Source organism: Carex rostrata, chromosome 1, assembly GCF_964058835.1.
Source record: "Carex rostrata chromosome 1, lpCarRost1.2, whole genome shotgun sequence".
In the NCBI taxonomy this organism is placed as follows: domain Eukaryota; kingdom Viridiplantae; phylum Streptophyta; class Magnoliopsida; order Poales; family Cyperaceae; genus Carex; species Carex rostrata.
In genome coordinates, this window is record NC_135918.1 from 2499500 (window position 1) to 2521211 (window position 21712).

The 21712-nt window shown below is 35.7% G+C and overlaps 3 protein-coding genes across 9 annotated transcripts; 2 read left to right on the top strand and 1 right to left on the bottom strand.

Annotated features, from left to right (window-relative positions):
* The first annotated feature begins 6098 nt into the window (after positions 1 to 6098).
* LOC144551769 (protein STICHEL-like) lies at positions 6099 to 14330 on the top strand. 7 transcript variants are annotated; one of them, XM_078299890.1, is made up of 8 exons: positions 6099 to 6347; positions 6419 to 6578; positions 7303 to 9134; positions 9610 to 9829; positions 10969 to 11361; positions 12262 to 12733; positions 13745 to 13820; positions 13923 to 14330. In XM_078299890.1, the coding sequence occupies exons 3-8, from the start codon at positions 7362 to 7364 to the stop codon at positions 14013 to 14015; spliced, it is 3027 nt and encodes a 1008-aa protein (XP_078156016.1). In that variant the 5' UTR covers positions 6099 to 6347; positions 6419 to 6578; positions 7303 to 7361; the 3' UTR covers positions 14016 to 14330. The 7 variants fall into 7 exon arrangements, with proteins under 7 accessions (XP_078156016.1, XP_078156002.1, XP_078156031.1 ...); XM_078299876.1 differs by having other exon boundaries at positions 6419 to 6511; XM_078299905.1 differs by having other exon boundaries at positions 6419 to 6511; positions 7307 to 9134.
* Positions 14331 to 15052: 722 nt separating this feature from the next.
* On the top strand, positions 15053 to 16982 carry LOC144551719 (NADH dehydrogenase (ubiquinone)s). Its single transcript, XM_078299800.1, has 2 exons — positions 15053 to 15367; positions 16673 to 16982. The coding sequence occupies exon 1, from the start codon at positions 15147 to 15149 to the stop codon at positions 15354 to 15356; it is 210 nt and encodes a 69-aa protein (XP_078155926.1). The 5' UTR covers positions 15053 to 15146; the 3' UTR covers positions 15357 to 15367; positions 16673 to 16982.
* Positions 16983 to 19386: 2404 nt separating this feature from the next.
* Positions 19387 to 21712, bottom strand: LOC144551728 (B-box zinc finger protein 23-like). Its single transcript, XM_078299812.1, has 2 exons — positions 21412 to 21712; positions 19387 to 19984 (listed from the first exon to the last, which is right to left on the bottom strand). The coding sequence occupies exons 1-2, from the start codon at positions 21619 to 21621 to the stop codon at positions 19616 to 19618; spliced, it is 579 nt and encodes a 192-aa protein (XP_078155938.1). The 5' UTR covers positions 21622 to 21712; the 3' UTR covers positions 19387 to 19615.

Below are 21712 nucleotides of genomic sequence, written 5' to 3' on the forward strand. Positions count from 1 at the left end.
TTAAAAAGACCCCATTCACCCCCCTCTAAGTGCCTCTGGGACCAACATTCATACTTTGTCAAGTATTTATCTCTAAAATGTCAAGTATTATTCTCTAAAATTTCGAGTATTCATACTTACTCAGTAAAGTGTAAATATTTATGTTATAAAGTATTTATGAGAAATTTACACACGTGTCTTAGGCATTAACTACCTGGGGCAACCGAAAACGTCGCTTGAAAGCGACCACGATAGGGACCACACGTAGAAAACCTAGGACAAGCGGATGCATAGCGACAATCGCAGGTGTCAGTGTTATAATTGTTGTAAACGTTCATTTCTAAAATATCAAGTATTCATAATTATGCATTGAAGTATGAATTTATATATTATAAAATATTCTTGAGAAACCCCGAAATGTGCTCTGTGCATTAACTACCTACATAGGGGGACCGCATATGTCACTTGAAAGTGACAGCTACGGGGACCATAAGCGCAAAAGCGCATGCGTAACAACCTTACAATCACCAGCACTGTAGTTTTAGTAAAAATATTAATATCTAAAATTTTAAGTATTCATACTTATGCATTGAAGTGTAAAATGTTATGGTGTAAAGTAACTTAAATCAGTTAATTTGTTTGGTACTTGAATGTATTGATAGATACCGAACAAAGTATTCATACTTATAACTGAAGTATGGCACTGAAACAACATTGTTCAACAACACTTCCAGAGTCATTCGTCAAATAATCGAACAAGTTTCTCTTAGACAATCTATTAAAAAAAATTGGCAAAAAAAAAAATGATGGGAATTTGTGAGACAATATTTACAAGACCAACCAAAACCTAAGGCTAAACTGCTAAAAAAATGACTCTAACTAAATGAATCACATCTTTTTAAAACTGTGCTTGCAACTTTCACTATTCACATAGACATTTTAGCAAACACCTTATATGCATGAAGAATATTGACATTCAAATTCAAACAAAATTAGAAATCAAATCAAGATGCATAAGGAACTTTAGCTATCCTCGCCTTCCTATGCTCAAGCAGTAACATCTAATGCAACAATGGAAATTGTAAGAATAATCAAATCAACAAGACATAAATAAGACCTAGTCATCACTTATCAATAGAAAATTGTTGAAAGTGTTTATGCTTACTAAAAAAGCCTCTAAATGATTTGAGATTTAGAAAATTACAAGATAATAAGATGATTTTATCAAAAGGAACAGGAAGAATCACGTGATGCGTATTGCAGCCTCGATCTGTAATCGAGGGACAAATAAGCTAGATGTGTCCTATGATAGGTTAACATGTTTTCTTCTGGAGTTTTGAATTGTAAATTCGTCTTCGATATTTTATTTCACAATTTAAAAAATATTGAGAAATGAATACTTGTTTGGAGACTTTGAAAAAGAATATTGGCCTCCTACCAGAGTCCGAGCGTTGAGAACATGCCACAGAACTAATCTACGGGTATAATTTCTCATATTTGTCCCTTTCTAATCCTAACTCAATCCAATCCATCAAAGAAGTGAGCACGACTAAAGACTGAATCCAATAAAGACTCAAGGTGTGCTGCGGCCACCTCTTGGTCGTTGAAGGGAAGGTGGACAAGCGAAGGCGGTAGAGAGTGGACACCACCTCAAAGGCAAAGTGATGAAGCTCGAGCTTATCATATCTGGGATGATGATGCGTTTACCAGCCAATAAAAGGAGGAGCGAGTCACCGGAGATCCATGTCACGGCGGAGGCGTTGGTTGATAAGAACGAAAGTGGAGGAAGCAGATCGGAAAAAAGAGGCGGGGTGAATGATAACGCCAAAACATATAGTGAAAATCACTACCTTTTAGTACGAAAAATGGTGAAAATCCGTATGCAAAGTACCCATTTTCCCGAATTATTTACCACAAACATATTTTTAGGCTATTTTGGCAGGTTTTGGAGAAAGTTGCGAATTTAGGCCGAAAAAGGAGCAAAAATGTCATATTTAGGCCAATTCTGAAGAAGGCGTCAAAATAGGGCAACACATGGAGTATGCAAACACCTCACACGAAGTGCACAACATGCAATATGGCAAAATTCACTGAAATTCAGCTAATACAGTGCCCTACGGCCTCGGGTATATCGCATGCAGCATAAATGCATATGCCGCAGGGGCACACGGATTCAATTCGTGGACTGTCTAGTTTGGATTAAATCTCAACCGTTGGACAACAAACTTCTAGAAGGATGCGTTTCCAGATGTGGCAGGCCTTGCCTCGCCTTGAAGCCTAAGTTTAACACTCCAAATATAGCATTTTATGCTATATTTGGCACCCATGATCTCCCATGATCTCCATGTTCTCCATGACTCCTCACCCATAGGCTAGGCTATATAAACCCCTCTTGTAATAGGAATTAGTGTGCATGTTTTAGTTGTGTAAGTCCATAGTTTAGAGTAGAATATTACGTGAAATATTTGGAGTTGTGGAGAAGAAGAGGCGCTCGAAGTCCAAGGCGGAAGAAGAAGAAGTCTTCTAAGGAAGAGGGGTTTCTTAGGTTCTAGGTTATGTCTTTCTTTTATTACTTCTTTTATTTTGTCATGGCTTTGAGTAGCTAAGTTCCTCCTCTCTAGAGATGGATGTAATGAATTCTAATTGCTTTTTACTATAATATTTAATTTTCTTGTATATTTATTTGAGATTTTGTTATATTTAGAATGTTATTGAAATATGTCCTTACATACATAGTTCTGTCTACAGATGGTCCAGTGTCCCCCACATACCAATATGTGTTATAAGTCATTGTACCTCGGTGTGAGAGGGGATACATGTAAGTACTATAAACACTTCGGCTAACGAGGCCTGACCACGGTTCAAAGGCTAGGTTTTGAACCTAGTGGGCTCCCTCAAGGTTTAATTAGGAATTTATTTGTTATTTGTATCCCACATGCTATGAGGTTGCATAGTCGTTGCGTCCTTGTGTGACAAACATGTAAGTACTAGCACTTGTTGCATAGTTGTTGCTCCCAGACAAACATGTAAGTACTAGCACCCAAGCAACATAGCATTGGGCTATCACTTGTAATAAATAGAGTTTAGGGTTATTACTTAGTGAGTAATAGGGGAATATAATTAATTAGATTGGTGTGAGTGGTTTAATTACATTATATCCTGTGATAATCAGAATTGTCCCCCACAAGCCGATCTTAGAGTCAGAGAACCTTTCAAATAAGAATAAAACCGAACACAAGTAATCCGTGGGGAATAATAGTATCGGTATGCAGCTCTGCTCTGCGGGGTGGTCTATATCGCATATGGTAGTGACAGAAGGCCCTAGGCGAGGCCGTATACGGCAATGACAGTGCCGTATACGGGTAGACATGAGTATCATAAATATTGTATTGAGTTAATTAGGAGGAATTCGTCCAAAACCCTAGAGGCTCCCTAAACTTGATTTATAGCAATTAGCATCTCCACCTATAAATTCGCCAGAGTAAACTGTAAAATCAACAGGCACCTATTATTTATTTAGTATTCACACAACTCAAACAAATCCGAAGAACCTAGACTAGTGTTATTGTTGTTAAACTACTAAGATCTATCCCTGTGGATCGACACCCGATACTACTACATGATAGAATTATGCGCTTGTAATCCGACAGAGTAGCAATAGAGTAACTAAGTATATATTTATATATACTAAAAGTTAGTAGTTTTATTTCGAGTCATTAGTGAAAATGGAAGAGATGAAGACAATGAGAAATAGTTTTAAATTTTTAATTTGGTAGGACTTTGACCGTTAATTGGTAAGACTCTGACTTTAGAGTCAGGAGGGTGTTTAGGTAACCAACTCGCGGGGACAATATAAATACCCTAAAAACAATATGTCAACCGCAACCAATACCAATCACACATATTATTTTCTTTTTCCACCAATAATTATATCAAATTATAATTACCAATGTCTTCCTTTTTAGTAAACCTCACTTGATGTTGAATTTTTAACCTGATAGCGTCATCTTAACTGATTTTACGTCGTTTAATATCATAATTCAACTATAGAGAAGTTCCTACGAAGCTTTGATTCCACCCATTTGGAACTGGGACCGGTCCAATAGGCATCAGATTAAATGTGATCGGATGCTCAGTTAAATCCGTCCAATTCACATTAAGATTTGTACGTACTTGATCCACATAAATTTTAAAGTTGTTCATACGAATATTAGAATGGATTAGACGGTTCCGATCTAGTATCGAACCGCCCTCTGATTCTATGAGATAAAATAATGCAACATTTTGATTTGATTCAATTGCAGTAAAAAAAAAAAAATATTCATACCTTTCTCCATATGAATTTTAAAAGATGTGCAACCCCGTATATCAGCGAGTCGCCTCATGTATGCGCAGATTGTTGCGCCACAGAGCCTCGCACAGTCGCACTCATCAATGAATGTGCATTGATTCCAAATTCCAATCAATTATTAGTTAATGGATGATTAAAATATAAGACAGGCACAGTACATCTACAATTAATCAGAGTGGCCCATTATCGTTCAAGTCGATTATGAACAAGAGACCAAGCATGCGCCTGTACCTTCTGACTTCAAACTCCGACCTATTTTACGGTTGGCCTTTTTACGAACTTATGTTTTTGAAACCTCATGGCAAAATGATTGAATCTATGAAGCATAAATTGCGGTGGTTACGTGTAGCGTGTATAACATACAGCATGCTATCTTGTTAGAAATATATATATAATAGTAGAACCTGATTCAATTATTTCTTGAATGTAACTTGGATCCAAATTTAATTTTACATCTGGACTCAAAAGAGTTATCTTCTTAAAAATGATGGCTCAAACTCATAATGTGTAAAAACTATGACTTGTTATCACCGTCGCTTTCTTTTTACCGAAATGCAAAAGAACAATATTTATTTGAGAAAAAAAATTAAAATAATATAACTTCTACACTTTATAAAACGTACGATTTTTTTACAGAATAATACAAACAAAAAATGATTTTTTTTTAAGTGTTGGATTGCATATTATGCACGTCTGTGTACTTTTTATTTAAATGGGGAGAAAACACTTAATTTAAATATATAAATGTCCTAATTAGAATAAATGAGGAAAGAGGTATAATTGAACGACTGAGGATATGAGTGTAGAAGTGCTATCGGGTCAGGTCGGATTCAGATACTATTAGATTTGGATCCGTTTTCTAAAAGTGTTGGGGGTTTGAATTTCGATACATATACTTATCTGTTTCAAATCAAATCAGGTTCGGATTCAGATACCTATCTATCCGTAGATATTTCGGGTCTAATCTTTCGATTCCGAATAGATAGATACCCATAACTTGTTATAGATTATTGGGTCCGGTCTGAATACAGAGCGGTTCCGAATCTAGAGCAAATATATGTCACAACTCTCAAGAATTTGAAAAATCATTTACATTTCAATATAATTATAATTTTTTAAACATCTCACATAATAAATTATTATAATATAAATTAAAAGTTGCTGTAAAATAAAAAGTATACTATTATTTTCTTCATAAATAATATAATAGCAAAATAAAAATAATCACCCTAAATTAATTAGTTATCTATCTAAATTAAAAAAAAAATACTATTCTATTGATTAATTATGCCTGGAAAAAAATTGAATCAAAATATTGACAGAACACAAACACGAGAAAATATACATCAAGAAATTTCGTCTTATGTCTACCCAAAAATTATCAACATCAACCAACCCGACGCATTAGCATCATTAATGCTTTCCGAGTCTCCGAGGAGAATGATTTGGCGTTAAAGACCCCAGGCTGGGTAATTAAGATCGGATCCAAATCAAATTACTATCAAAATGAGAATCTCAGCGGATTTGGGGGGAAACTTTTCCTTTTTGCAATTTCGGCTTGTCCCCACCACGTGGCCGGTTTCTATATGTTAATCGGTCTCACTCTTTATGGTACAGTAGCATACTGCGCAATGCAATTTTGGCCACATAAAATCTAATACTAGAAAGTAGCGAGAGTGTGCAGTCCAACTCAAAACCCTAAACAAAGGCATAATTAATATTTTTAAAATACTTAATTAAAATAGATGCCACTGTAACACTGTTTACTTTAACAGAAAAATAAAAAATGAACATTTTTCCTTCATCTCTCCATACCTCTCTGGGGCCACTTTAACAATCTTCCTCTGTGTGTCTCTCTCCAATCTCCATACATTCCTCTGCATCTCCACTTCATTCGCTGCACGGCTGCACAACCCTGATCGGAGACGACGGAGAGGTCGCTTCTCCGTAAAAGCGCGAAAGTGATTTCGCGAAATTCTGTAGGGTTTTGTGTTTCAGGTGATTTCCCTCCCAAAAGGTGCCTCTTTAAAGAATATTCCATTTATGTGATATTTCTTAAATTAGTTCTCACGTATTTAATTTGATCAGGTGAAATGTAGGTATCATCGCCATGATTGTAGGCGAAATCGGAGCCTCTTTTTATTAGATACCTGTCTTTTGCTGGAGATCTTGGCCACTAAGGTGAGTAGTTCACACCTCCACTTTCAATCGTCAATGCCAGTGTAGTTTTCAATTTCTTCTTTTCCAGGTACATGGCGACCTGTACATATTTTTTCTTGGATAATGTGTTTCTTAACGAGAGCTTAGCTGTAGGGGGAGTCATTGGTTTTGATGTTTGATCTGTGCTAGAACCAAAATTTTCTTCTTTTTCAATTTTCTTAAATAATATCATCTTCTTGTCTTGGTTTTCTTTCTTAATTTCTTTTTGCAGTATATTTTTGCTCATCTAATTGTTGGGGGATTTCAGCAATCAGTTACGGAGGAAACTTTTAGTTAGTAACTGCAATTTATGCTAATTACCATTCTAACTATTCTGATTAAGTTAGTGTGGGCAGATTAACCTTCAAAGAGTTGTTCTGATAGATTGATTATATTTTGTAAAATTACCTTGTCAATTTTAACCTCCATAGAAAAATTTATCCTGGAATTCTATTTCATAGATTGAAATACTTGAATGAATAAGCCATTGTAAAAATCCTCATATATAGCAGGTAAACCAACCATGTTCATGGCCAAAATAGTACACAGTAGATGAAAATCGTAACTCTGATTAGGCTTTTTTCTTCTAGTGCGAGAGGCATTTTTTATGACTTATTGATAACTTTCATATGAATTACTAGGTGTCTAATTAAGTCAGAAAAACAACTTACTAGCAGTACTTCATTTACTAATCTGTAAATTTGTTTATATATTTTCACAAAAAGGGGTATATTGAATAATTCAACTGATTTAATTTTCTTGCCTCCCTTCAGATAGTGCTAAGACACTGGAGTTGCCTTCCTGAATTTCCAAATTTAAAAAAGATTCCATAATGGTAGAAGGCTGCGTGGGTCCTAGCGAGCTCCATTTGAAAAAAGAACTAACTGCACTCAGAAAGGCACGATTCTTACGTGACCCTGAGACATGCTCATCCTATCGCTCTCCACTGAGCTCAAAATCATTTGTTGCCTCTTCATCCATCATTCCAAATGATTGTGTAAAAACCAACCAAACTCCAAAGAGCTCAGCTAATGTGCTTTCTAAAGGCAAAAACAAGCGCAAGGTGTACCTGTACAACTGGAGGAACCAGTCAGTCAGGTCCAGCGAGAGTGGGTTCAAGTCAGGAGAAGAGGAAGATGAGAGCTTGGCTGAAGAAAGCCTCAGCGAATCGAAGAGTGAGACATATCATGAGTACAATGTGGTGGGCTCAAATGCCAGGACGACTGTTCGAAAACCCGTCAGAAGGGTGAAAAGATACAAAGGCCCACGAAAAGGCACAACTCGATTGGAGATGCCAATTTCGGCTGAACAGTCTGACGACTGCCGGCCTGGTGGCTATCTGTCCCGTACTGCATCTCCCTTTTTCTCAGGCTCATGTGGTAGTTGGTCTAATCCTGCTAAAATATTGAAAAGTATCCGAAGGGAAGGCTCATCTTTCTCTTGCACCCCTGTTTCTACCTGCTCCTATTATGGTGCAGGTGCTTCTTTTGATGGTGATGAATTGCTTGACCGAAAGGGGTGTGGCATTTTTTCAAAAAAATCCAATTTTTATTCGCAATCGCCATCACTATCTGATACTCTAAGAAAGAAAAGCAGTAGCCTCTTGTGTGGTAGTAACAATGTTTATATTAATAGTAATCATAGTAGAAAGAGGTCAGCAAGTTCTAACAAAAAAAAACATTTCAAAAGTAATGCTTCCCCTGGGTTGCCTTTGTTGGCTAATGGTGAGGTTGATTCGCCATTCGACTCGGGGTCAGATGAAATTTCAACTAATTTTGGAGAACTTGATTTGGAGGCGGTGAGTCGATTGGATGGAAGGAGGTGGTCTACTAGTTGCAAAAGCTATGACGGGATTGAAATCGGGTCGAATACTAAAGCGGGTCTAGATTTGGAACTAACCAACCAGAGAAGCTTAAGTCACAAGTACCAGCCGAGGGCATTTGAGGAAATAGTCGGTCAAAATATTGTCACACAATCGCTTAGTAATGCGATTCTAAGGGGCAAGATTGCCCCTGCTTATCTTTTTCAGGGTCCGCGTGGTACTGGCAAGACATCCACTGCTAGGGTTTTTGCTGCTACACTCAGCTGCATGGGCCACATGAAAGAAATCAAACCGTGTGGTGTGTGTAATGAGTGTGCGAGTATTGGAAATAATTTAATAGAGGTTGATGCCACTAATAAAAGTGGAATAAACAAAGTTCGGCACTTGGTGAAAAATATGCCAACAGATGTCCTCTCTACAAGGTACACCGTTTTTGTCATAGATGAGTGCCATGTGGTATCAACCAAGATGTGGTCGGCCTTCATGAAATTGCTTGATGAGCCGTTGTCACGAGTCGTCTTCATATTCATAACAATAGACCCTGATAACCTACCGCGTGCCATCATGTCACGTTGCCAGAGGTACATTTTTTCAAAAATCAAGGAGGCGGACATGGTTTGTCGGCTGAGAAAAATTTCAATCCAAGAGAGGATAAATGTGGATTTGGATGCGCTTGATTTGATAGCTCTAAACTCTGATGGGTCATTGAGGGATGCTGAGACCATGTTGGATCAGTTGAGCTTACTTGGTAAAAAAATAACTACATCCCTCGTAAACGATTTGGTAAGGATATAAAATTTACTGTACTCTTCCTCTCATAGAATCTATAAAAAGTTAGCATGATAAGAATGATGAGTATAAATCACTTGTGAATACCTTTCTAGAATGACAAGAAGGTAGTAATGAAAAATTACAAATAAATGAACACAAGACTTTCATTTGTTCAGTACATCTCTATATATTTTTTGTAAAAAAAGTAAGCTTCGGAAATGAGAAATGTTGCATATACCCCAATATATATGAGATCTGTCAAGAATAGAAATTCATTATATCCTCTCCCAGTTCCTTCAAATATCTTCGTAAACACCCTTCCAGCCTCCCTGAGTTTAGTTGTGGAGGAAATACAAGGGACAATTTTGGTTCTCAGGAAGAAAATTAAGAAGAAATGAGATGAAGATTTTTTCATAATCTTTTAAGTTCTCAAGATATTTTCTCCATAGGCTAAATTAAATTATAATGTACAAAATCTGTATTTTAGGTAGGAGTTGTATCAGATGAGAAGTTGCTGGATCTGTTGGAGTTGGCCATGTCAGCTGACACTGCTGAGACAGTAAAAAGATCGAGGGAATTGATGGATTCGGGTGTGGACCCCATGGCACTCATGTCTCAGCTAGCTGGTCTTATAATGGATATAATTGCTGGCACATATCGGTTAGCCAACTCAAGGAATAGTGGTACAGCACTAGGAGGACGACGATGTAAGTCACATATTTTATTCCTCTTTATTGTGCAGAAGATAAGGGTTTTTACTACCTTAAGCTGATATGTAGAGGTCCTAGCTGACCTGATATGACAAATCCATCATTATTGATTGGGAGACCTGCTTTCATGACTTGTTGGTATTTGCCTATTAATGTATATTTTAAGAACTTGGAAAATTATATTTCCTGTTGAAATAGATCTCACAATGACTTGATGGGACCTAAAATTCTTAGTTGATCCAGTTTATGAGATGTATATCCCGTCCCCAGCTGACCTATTTAATCAGCTCCATGTCATTTCATAGCTGTTTCCAATTATGACGTCGTTGGCAAATCTATATTTTAATAAAAAGGACAAGACTCCATATTGATTCCACATTTAATTAATTATTTTTCTATTCGGATCAAACCCTAATTGGATCAATATAAAGTTTGATATTTTCTTCTGATCTTCATAAGATAAAGCTACCTTAGCTGCTATTGTTATCCTTTTTATAGCAAGGATGTTCCGAGAGGTAATGGCTTTGCTCTAATATAGAAATTTCAACAAATTTTATATAAGAACTTTCTCATATGGAAAGAACTTATCATCTTTTCGATCTACAGCTGATGTTAAGGTATAAACATTTCTTAGGTTCTTTCACCTTGAAAGTATTTAATTCTGCATGCATAACAGGTTGCTATGAACTGTCAGTTTGAAGGGATTACCACATGTTAAACTACATAACAGTATCCTTCTTTTGGGGAAGCTATCTGTAGCTTCCAATTTTTACATTTTCCCTCTTTCCTGAAAGCGGGGTGCTAATTATCGCCCAGGATATTTCGCCTCTTTCCGTGGACAAGGTTCTCCTTTTATTCGCTTTAAAATCCGTGTATGGTTCACTCTTCAAATGTACATGGTCTTCTTTTTTCTGAGTGAAAAAAGTGTGAATCCTGAACTGGATGAAATCTGGGTGATTTGTCCCGGGCGAGCAAGATCATTACCGTTCCTGAAATACCCTTGTGGCTCCCTGAACTCCGACCAATAAACATGCTCAAATAACAAGCTGTATTTTTAACCTAGTGCTGCTTTTTTAAGCTTTCATCTTTGAAATCAGTGTTAACTTCTTATCTCTGTTTTTTTTTTCTTCTCTCAGTAACTGAATCTGAGCTGGAGAGGTTGCAACAAGCTCTAAAGATTCTCTCTGATGCTGAGAAACAGATTCGCCTATCCAGTGAACGGTCCACATGGTTCACTGCTGCACTTCTACAACTTGGCTCTAGTTCACTCTCAGACACAAACCACTCACGCACTAGCTCCAAACAGAGCGCCAGAACATATACAAACTCAAATAAGGACAGAACCCTGGTTGACTTGTCAGAAAACACAAGTAATTGTAACTCGGCTGAGAAGAGAGCTTCTTTGAAAAGTGGGAGTGAGGAGAAATTGGGAGAGATTTGGAGGCGGTGCATTGAGAAGTGCCATTTAAAGACGCTCAGGCAGTTGCTTTTTGACCATGGGAAGTTGGTTTCAATCAATGAGAATGAAGGTGAGAATTTCCTTTTTTTTTGTTGTTGTTATAATCAATTAATGCCAAGAACTGCAAGCTGTGAGGCTGAATACATAGAGAGTTTGCTATGTGGCAAATTTATAATTGTCATTTGTTTTTGTATACACGCAGTGTACGAAACCTTAGACCTTTTAAGAGAAGAACCAATAAGATTTTTGGTGCCATTACACTTTCTTCTCAATAATTCCATAGCCAGCGGACTAATTTATTAAAGGAATATGCTCAATTCTCATGCCATCTAGCTTAGTTTAATTTACAATATGCTGTTTTGATCTTAAGACAAGTAGAATATTTAATTTTTACAAGACAGGTATTTACTTTAATGGAAATTAGTATCTTGTTTTTTTTTTCATATATGGAAGGGAGGCACTTTCTTACTACTATCATTTTCAGTGTTTTATACTTTTATATAATACAAATTTTGATAGGTCTACAGGAGTGCCACTGCAAGTTACTGTGATATTAAATTAGCTTTTTGTTTCTCTCATGTGGGTTTATTGAAGCACAAACTTCACGGACAATATTTAAACTTGTGATTTTATTATTAGATTATTCCATTAATGCTATATTGTGCAGTTGTACTCAGTTTTTGACCTGTTCGAATGTGCTCTTTTTTTTAATTTTTTTTTCTTTACTGGAGGTCCTTTTCTTGAACTTAAAATACTTTGGAAGTATGCCGATCTTTTACCAGCATTTGAAGAAAAAGGTAGCTATATTTCCAATGCTTTACTGGATTGGTAAATTACAATCCTAACATCTTCAATCACATAAATTGTAGATGATAATAACTCCTCCCATGTTCAATAAATTTGTAAACCCTCTTTATGTTGCTGTACATCCTATAACTTGCTCATTTCTATTTTTCATTTAAATATGAAGGTGTGTTGATTGCATGCATAGCATTTGAGGACAGCGAAATAAAATCCCGGGCGGAGAGGTACCTCAGCAGCATAACCAACTCAATTGAGACTGTTCTCAGATGCAATGTGAAGGTCAGAATTGGCTTGACGCCTGACCCCTCCATTACAGGGGAAGCATCCAGATCAGAGCCTGGCTCATCTTTTTCCAGAGGAAACCCTAACACCTCCGATGGATCATCCCAAAAAAGACTAGAGAATGCATGGCTCCAGGCAGGGATGACTAATCAGCCAAAACCAGAGAAGAACCAAGTTTTGCCCCAGAATAGTGGGGCCCAATCGAAAGAGCAATGGGATGAGGAGATTAGTCGTGAGCTCAAGGCATTGAAGATTGGTGAAGAAATTATCAAGGAGCAGGGGGAGAATGGGCTTGTGATGTCACCGAGTTTGTTGCATAGCAAAAACTATACGATAAGCCTTGACAAGGAAAAGACGTAAGTGATACAAGTGCGGAACCATTGTTAGAAGAGCCATCACAATTCAAAAAAATGCCACAACCTCACTTTTCCATTTATATTGCAAGATTTGAAACCTAAAAGTAAAATCCAAACCAATTATCTTGTTCATTTTTATGAGAGATGCCTTTACATAAAATTTTATGATTTTTGAAGTTCACTTTTATACAAATCAAGTGGTAAAAAAAGGAATGAACAGTTAACTATGATGAATTGATGATTAACTTTAATGCGTTCATTTTTTGACATCGTGATGCTAGATTGAAATGAACTCCAAAAATCATAAAGTTTTAGTTTTATATGGACACATTCTAATGAAAATGAACAAGACGAACGGTTTAGATTCAACATTTGGATTTCATATTTTGAAATATAAATGAAAACGTGAGGTGGTGGTTTTATTTTGTTGCACAAACAGATATTGGGACCTTCCCCTGAAATGAAAATAAGTAAACAGTATGTGCAAATAAGGGTTTTTATGAAATAATCTTTTACTCTAATATATATAACATTTTTGCTTTAGGTTTGAGTTTAATGTTTAGTGGCATGCAGAACTTCAAAACACGAGAAAATTTTATTTTAGTTCTCTTTTCATGTCTAACTAGAGCCAGTTTATATCTACATCTGTAAGGAGGGCAAGAAAGGTAATTTTGGTGTTTTTATTTATATTAGGAGTTGCAAATTATATTTGCTTTTCTCCCTCCCTCTCTCTCTCTTTGTTTGTTTTTGTTTGTGGGGGGGGTATCTTGGGGTTGCTTGTTAGGCACTTCTTGCATTGCATGGGTATACATGATTATTTTTGCAGTGTCCTGTACAGAAATTAATGTAGTTGTTGCTTTGTAAATGGAATGATGCCAAATTATAAGTCAACTTGTATACTGTCACTTGGCTGGCAATAAACGAACAAATGAATGAGTATAGAAAAAATATTGGTAACATTGTCCTGGCCTGTGGGTAATACTAGTATTAATTGATGCTATATTTTAACAGGGGTTATGAATCTGGCTCTGCACCGGGATGCAATGGGTTGCTTTGCTGGAGAACTCAAGGCTCACGGGGTCGAAAGGTATAATGTCAAAGTTAAAAATGATGCTTTATGTCTTTATTTGGTTTTCTGAGAATTTCATTGACCTTTAAGTTAAAAATGTCATATATCATCAATCTTTAGGTGAAGCAAGGAGTAATTGCGAGTCCCAACAAAAACAGCAGCAGTCTCTCACTTTTTTGGGCCATGCGGGAAGTCAAAGATAAGGGAAAGTAGATTGAACAATTGAGATTCGAATGGAGCTTTGCCTCCTTTTTTTTTTTTTTTTTTTTCATATATCTCTTTGATGATTATGCATTTTTTCAGGCATTAGAAGGTTTATTGAATCTCCTAGAACTCGAATTTTCTGATTCTCTAGACTTGCTGTAAATGTTTTGTTATCATGAGCTCTATCCCTCTCATCAATTTGTTGTTGAAATCGATTGAATTAATATCAAACTCTTATTGAGTTCTTCCTTTAATATTGGGGGACATTTGTGTATGGAGATACTTTGGGAGTTATGAGACAATCTGAAAACAAATTTTGAAGGATGTCGCTATGACTTTCATTGACTTTGATGTAAGCATGTTCTTGAAGGTAGATATTGTGCTTTGGAATGCCAAATTTAAAAAAAAAATCATAATTAATTGGTTTTTAAACATAACAAGTTGCCATGCAAGTGTTTAGATGACAACTTGGGAGATTTCAACTGTTTTGGTGAACTTTTTTTTTTCTTCTCAAAATTAAAAAGGAACTGTGGAAGTATACATTTTGCAAGAGTTCATAATATCGTAAGAAAGGTGATGTAAACTTCAATATTTTTTTAGCTAATATAAGAAAATGTGCTGCTTAAACTGCAATGCAGAAAGCAAATGTTTACCCGTAATGCAGAAAGATATAATAAAATGGCACGTTTACCCGTAATGCAGAAAGCAAATGCCATAGGCCACAAAGACAGCCGCGCTCAGAACGTTTATCTATAGCTCGCTATAATTACACCCAATATATGATACCCTGGATTTTAGTACATTTGTCCTATTTATGATAATTCAAAATAAATTTCCTTCCCTATTGACTTTTATGCGGGTGTGAGCACTTGTATCAGGCTCTTGCAAAGGAAAACAGACATAGAATAGGCGGGTAGATTTCTTATCCGTAAGTAGTCGGCCTATTTTAGCCCAATATTCCCTCGTTCCGCAGGGGGAGAGAGCGAGATACACCAAAGCCCAAAATAAAAGAGAGGAAAGCGCTTGTCAGTAGTCGTCCTGCGGCACCTGTCTGTAGTCTATAGAGCCGACGAGCTTCGATCGAGAGAGGAGAAAAATAGAAAGAGAGAGTAGGAGTGATCGGAAGGAATCGATCCACCAATGGCGAAACCACTGGGACCAACGGGAGAGTTCTTCAGGCGGCGGGATGAGTGGCGGCGCCACCCGATGATGATAAATAACTTCCGCCACGCCACCCCTGGTCTCGGGATCGCTCTTGTCGCTTTCGGTATATACGTCGCCGGCGAGTACGCCTACAACCACTTCTCCGCCCCCAAGACTCACCACGCCGCGGAATCTCACCACCACTGATCTCTTCTAGGGTACCGCCTTTTCAGTCTCAGATCCCCCTTTCTTCCTATTCTTATATCATGATTAGGTTCTGAGCAGCGGCAGAACTAGAAATTCATGATAGATGGTGTTAAAACTTAAAATTTGTTGTTGGTGGGAATTGAACCCAAGCTCTCCATAACCACAAAATAGGCTCTAACCACCAGTTACAAGTAGACATACATATTTCATGAGGGGGCTGGAATATATAAGAAGTTCTAAAAAAAATAAAATTCAATTAAATTTCAATATTATGAAATTTAGTTACTGTATGTAGATTTTGAATTATTGATGGGTTAAGAGTAGGCTTCTCATACTGATGCAGCAATTGAAACTTCCAATTTAGTTATTATCCAAGGAAAATCTCTTTTATCTTCAACCTTATGAAGGTTGATTTTGTTTGATTCTTGTTATTTGATCAGAACTAGCTTCTGGTTTAATTGACATCTGTTTCAGCTGCTTAATTAAACATGAGGAGGGTTCAAATGCCTCCATTTTTAGAGCTACAATAACTTAAAATGTAAAACTTAAATGTCAAAATAAAACCATTAGTTATGATCTATATCATTTCTCTATGCACACTTAAAAGATCATGACATTTTGATTAGTATCAAGAGCTTGAAAAAATACACCGATGTGGTTAAATTCTTGATGTTTATATTTCAACCTTTTGATTTATATAGAACCAAAATTGAGAAGTGATAATTTTTTATGTGCATGTAGAACTTAAATACATCACATCTAATGGTTTTATTTTTGACATTTTAAGTTATAAATTAAAATGGAAGCATTTGAACTCTCCTCATTAAACAGATCCTTTTGTTCTTAGATTATGTCTAAAAGAGTACAACCAGATCCTTTTGTTCTTAAATAGGTATCCTTGATGGTCACATGAAACCTTTAATCAGAAATTTTCTGGAAGGAAAGCACTTAAAACTTCAATAGGTTATGTGTTTATGGTGCCTATTCGCACTGAAATCTGTAGTGCTGTCTTGCTTCTGAATTGTACTGAAATCTGGTACAATATCAATTAGCACTGAACATGTACCTATTTTGTAAATTTTTTGTCTATCTGGTTTCAGAAAACGAATAGGAGCTCAATCTAGGCAATATAAACTAATAGCTTGCCCAAAAGGGTTGAAAATGCCTTAAACCGAACTTGGCAAAAAGGTGCTTTGTTAATTTGAGGAATTTTCACCGTGTATGTTATGAATTATATGCAATCTGATAAATATTACTCAGGTAAATTATGAATGAAATTTTTAATAATCCTTGAAATATTTGTACCATCGTTCCAGGTTCCGCAATGAAGTCAGAAGCACAAATGCAATGCTTTAGTTTTCCTTTTTTTTTTTTCTTTGGGTGATTTACCTGCAATTTGCATGTGGTGATGTAAAAGATCTTATCTGTGTTTTGCTTTAAGCAGCACTCGTAATGTTAACCAGAGAACAATTTACTGGTTAACGCATCTGTTTTCGTTTAATAAGTTACAATTGTCATTTTTCTCATCATTTTCTGTTATTTTTTAATACATGATGTACAATGTGGATGGTCTTGCTGGAGATATTGTACCCTTTATTTGCAATTATTCTGTTTGTTCTTGCATAACTGGAATTGGTTGGAGTCAGAGAGTCATTTGTAGGAAGGACTTCAAAAAACTTATTTCATCCTGACTAATTTGTTGGAGTAAGAGCTGTTCCTTTCTGGTAATTTGCTAGATTGGTATCATAATCCTGTAATGACCGGTACAAGAAACACAAAATCATATGTTTAGTTACAAAATAAGAATAGCTAGAATAGCTATCATTTGTCTTATTAGAATAACTAAATCTGAAAACTTTGGGGGTGTTCGGCAATCCTCCTTAAGAGGTCAAGGATTAAGATTTTAATCCTTACTAAGGAGCACTTGTTCGGTAAATAGTAGGATTAAGAATGAAGACTTAGTATGAATACAATATATTATTTTGTCTATAAAGACCTAAATACCCTTGCATTGTTGTTGCTATACAATTTAATTAAGAAGGCTCATTAGATTATAATATAGTGTAAGCAATTACATTTAACTAAAATTCAAGGTACTCTAGTTAATAAAATTAATAAACTTTAGCTAAAATTTAATGCTCTGGCCAAGACTTACCAGTATTTGCTAATTGATGACATTAATTAATTTATTATTTTTCCAAATATATTATTCATTCATAAATTTAAGCACACAAATTAATTTTAAAAAGTTATTATTCATTTGCCATCCTTAATTAGAAATCCAGCAATGAAAAACCTCATGCTCACAACTAAAGAGAAATAAAATCAACCAAAGCTTGGTATTGTAAAATAGCAATTTTTCGGTATAATAATAAATCAGGTGATCGTATCAGATGCGGTATTGTTCAGTACGGTACCGGTACATGTATCAGAAAACACAATACTACCAATACCAGTGGTTAAGTAGAATGCTAACACAAAATCTAAAAATTATAAACAAAAAGAAAATAAAAAAAAGAGGGTAGATATATTTATAAATAAAAAAGAGGGTAGATATATTTATAAATAAACTGAAATTGAGAAATTAACCAACAATCAATCTCTGTCCCATCCGGTGTCTAAGCATTCTCATTTCAAAAAACTTGACTTTACTAATTCTTGCTCACTTTGTTCAACGAGAAAAGAAAAAAGTATTTCACAGCCACCAAATAAATACATGAAATTATTATTCATAATAAAATTCTTATGTCCTAATATACACGATCTCTTCTTACAAATAACTTAATTTTGAGAAAACATTAAGAAAAACTAGAATAATTTGATGGAATTCAGAAGTTAAAGCTCACAGTATATCGGGTTGTAGTGACATTTTATAAAGAGAGCGAAAACCTATCAAAAGGGATGTCTATAGAAAGAACTTCACGAGAGAAAGCTACGTATGGTGCTAGATTCACGAGTTTGTTACTAGAGGACCGATAATGTCGAGTAGATATGGGAAGATGTTTTTGTTTTCCTGTCTCGGACTTTGTGCTATCATTTGGAGAAGAAAGAGTAAAAGCTAATAAAGAAAGATGGTGCTCCTTAAGGAGCTATACGAAAAACAATAAAAAAATGAGATGATCCTAAGGAGCAGTTGCTTTTGGAGGATATAATTGTCTGAAAAGTATCTTAAGGGAGCTCTAAGGAGGTCGAAATCTTAAGGAAGGGGGGAGGTAGGGTTAAGATATGGTACTAAGGAGAGACGCTTAATCTGATCTAAGGAGGAGCTGTTCGTCTGGATTAAGAGCTAAGGAAGTCTAAGGAAGTTTAATCTTGGGCTGCCGAACAGGTACTTTAGGAATTACCTATACAAAAAGTTTGGATTTCCTATTTTAGCTATTCTAATCTAACTAAACACCAATAGACTATTTCAAATAGTCTAACATCAAAAATAGTCAATTCTCAATCTAACCAAACATATCATGGGAGTCTAGATGCGGTTGCGGGAAGTTCTTTTTGCCGATTTGAACATTGCGTACCATTTTATATTTGGATCTGATCAAAGCTAATACAGTTATGAAGCTTGGGTTGAATGATTTGTTTGTAAGCTTAAGTAGACATACCAAGCATGAAGTTACAGAACTAATTCACATTTCGATATTTACCCTAAAAGTAACAGAGAGGGAATCTCCTTCAAAAGTGGAGGGAAAATTCTCCCCCTGTTACCTTAAAAAAAAATAAGGTTGGCTCGGCAGTGTTTAAAACGGAAATATTAAAAGGGAAAAAAAGTTCCCTCTTTTTTATAGCATGACCGTGCCCATATACAACATTTGCATCGTAGAAACAGCTCAAATGTTTTATTAAAAAAGGTAGATTAATTTTGCTCCCACGAGAGAACCAAAAACGCTTCCCGTAATTTTACCTCCTTTTGAAACTAAAAATTCGTTTTTCTTCATGTAAAATACTCAGTGAAGTGAACCTAACATGACTAAAATAACGTATGTGATCACTGTATGCAATTGATTGAATATTATAAAACATAAGTACAATATCATGTTAACATCTGTTTTAATCAAGAATATCATTAATCTTTATCAAAATAAGGTTCTCACAATTTTTGTCACCTCATAATGATTTCCTAACAAGCCTAACAACAAATAAGACAGCAACAGAACAGCATAAATTACTAATTAGTTCACCAATGCGCCACTCAAAAAAGGCTAACCAAACCATATCAAAGAAACTAAATCTCTTCTAATCTTACTCATAAATAAGGAGCCCTAGGAACCTGTTAAGCCAGACGAACCCTGCTCCAAAACAAGTTCATTCCACTCCCATGGGGACCTCAGCACATCAGGCTCCTCATGTGCATGATCAAAATCCATCCACACGTCTTTTGAATTTTTTTCCTTTGTTGGAGCAATTTTGACCTGAGAGCGAATGCCATTATTGTCTGAGCTGTTTCCGTGGCCGGTGCTGCTACTGTTGTTGGTATAGCTGGTCAGGTAGGGTTGCACCTCAACTCGGACGCCTGTTATAAGAAACCGCTGGTGCTTTGACACGTGTGGGGTTGCGGTGTGTATTGCCACATCACAGTTGCGGCAAAGAAGAGCACGGTCTTCTAAGCAGAAAAAATAACCGGCTTTCTCCTAAAGAATAAAAAAGTTGGGGAAAAAATCAATGCCTCCATTACCAAGATTTGAGGACATATAGCTGAGGGGAGTTACTGTTTCAATTATATTGTATGTCTATGTCAGAAATTTATCACGAACATTACATGAGCATTTGCTTAATTAAAGTTCAAAACTATTTTTAAATAGAATAATGCAGTTGGTAAAAAGTTGACAACCAGTGCGTTCCCTTTGCAGTGACCTTTTATATAAAATGTCACATTTGCTTATCTTGATTTGTAAACCAACCACCAAAAGAAGAAATCTATAAAGAATTATATTTATCTTTTTCTTAGAAATAAATACGATGCATAACTAACAAAAAGGCAAAAGCAATGAAATTTTAACTGAAGTGATCCTCTGTTTTCAATATTATTTGTAGATAATTGCAGAAGATAACACAATTGATATAACCATCACAACCTCCTAAATAACTTCCAACTTCATCACTTCACAATTCCAATCCAAATCCTAATGCACAAATTAATTTTACTGTGCATATATAGCAGGAAAATACCAAGTTATACTGATTAGCGATATGTAACTTTTCAATATGTTGGAAAAAACCCATAAATATTCTTGGACACAATTTAGTGTCAAATAAATAAAAAACTAAATCTTCTGATAATGGTGCCTCACCATCAATTGATCAATAATAAGCAAATAAGGTAACGAAAAATAATTGCTGGTCTTCATGTATTGATTGGTAATTCGTCATTAAAATGCAAAGGTGTTTAGAAAAAGAAAATAAAAATGTAAACACATAATAGTTTATCATTTTGAGCATAAAGATATGAACACGTAGTTTATCATTTTGACAGTTCTAACATTCATCTTTGATGGTACATCCGTACTGCTAAGACAGTGATCAAGATGTGAACACATAATAGCTTTATCATTTTGATAGTTCTAACATCCATATCTTGATAAACATTGTTCAAACTAAAATTTGAAATTATAAAGCTTTTTCATTTTTGAATAGTGTAATAAATTTGGGCCAATTTGAAAGCCATTTACCTTTCCGTCAAACAATTTAATATTTTAAAGATGAAGTTTTAATGATTTTTGATGGATTTATCACTCAAATTCAAAACTGTCTCAAATTTGATACACGCCTCATCTAAAATGACAGAAAAAAAATATACAATTTAAACTTCTTATTTTGAAGAAATCTTTCTTACAATAGCAAATGAATGCACCATAAAAGAGGGATGTACGCAATAACCCTTATTATTATCATTATTCAATATTTACGAGTTTTAATTGGTTAATTGAAGTTAAATAGCTTCTTATTAACGTTCAGTGGCCCATAATCGATCAACCGTGGCTTGGTTTGAGAATTAATTGAGGCATAATAAATCAAGCTAAAATCAAATAAAAAAAAGGAAGGAATCCAAAGCTAGTACCTGACAAATGTCGCACAAAGGATTTGAAGAAGACGGAGAAGAAGAAGAAGGGCGGTCGAGGCGAGGAAGCAGTGGGACCCGCTGGTGCTTCCTGGCAAGCTTATTGGCCGCATGGACCACATCATCGCACTGCCGGCACAGCGCCGCCTCATCAGCACAGCACAACAGCGCTGCCTCTGATCTTTCACATACATCACATAATATCTTCATCTTTTGATCTCGCCTTCTCTTTGTACAAGGTGGTAGTTACGGAGTAGCTCCTGCTCAATAAGTCAAACCACAAGCTAAGAAATAGAGCAAA

What these genes read in the sequence shown, in the direction of transcription:
- LOC144551769 (XM_078299890.1), top strand. Translation starts at nt 7,362, where the DNA reads ATGGTAGAAGGCTGCGTGGGTCCTAGCGAGCTCCATTTGAAAAAAGAA. An exon ending in CATCCCTCGTAAACGATTTG is followed by an intron (nt 9,135 to 9,609) that starts GTAAGGATATAA and finishes TCTGTATTTTAG; the next exon opens with GTAGGAGTTGTATCAGATGA. An exon ending in TTCAATCAATGAGAATGAAG is followed by an intron (nt 11,362 to 12,261) that starts GTGAGAATTTCC and finishes TTAAATATGAAG; the next exon opens with GTGTGTTGATTGCATGCATA.
- LOC144551719 (XM_078299800.1), top strand. Translation starts at nt 15,147, where the DNA reads ATGGCGAAACCACTGGGACCAACGGGAGAGTTCTTCAGGCGGCGGGAT.
- LOC144551728 (XM_078299812.1), bottom strand. Translation starts at nt 21,621, where the DNA reads ATGAAGATATTATGTGATGTATGTGAAAGATCAGAGGCAGCGCTGTTG. An exon ending in CTTTGTGCGACATTTGTCAG is followed by an intron (nt 19,985 to 21,411) that starts GTACTAGCTTTG and finishes TTTATTCTTTAG; the next exon opens with GAGAAAGCCGGTTATTTTTT.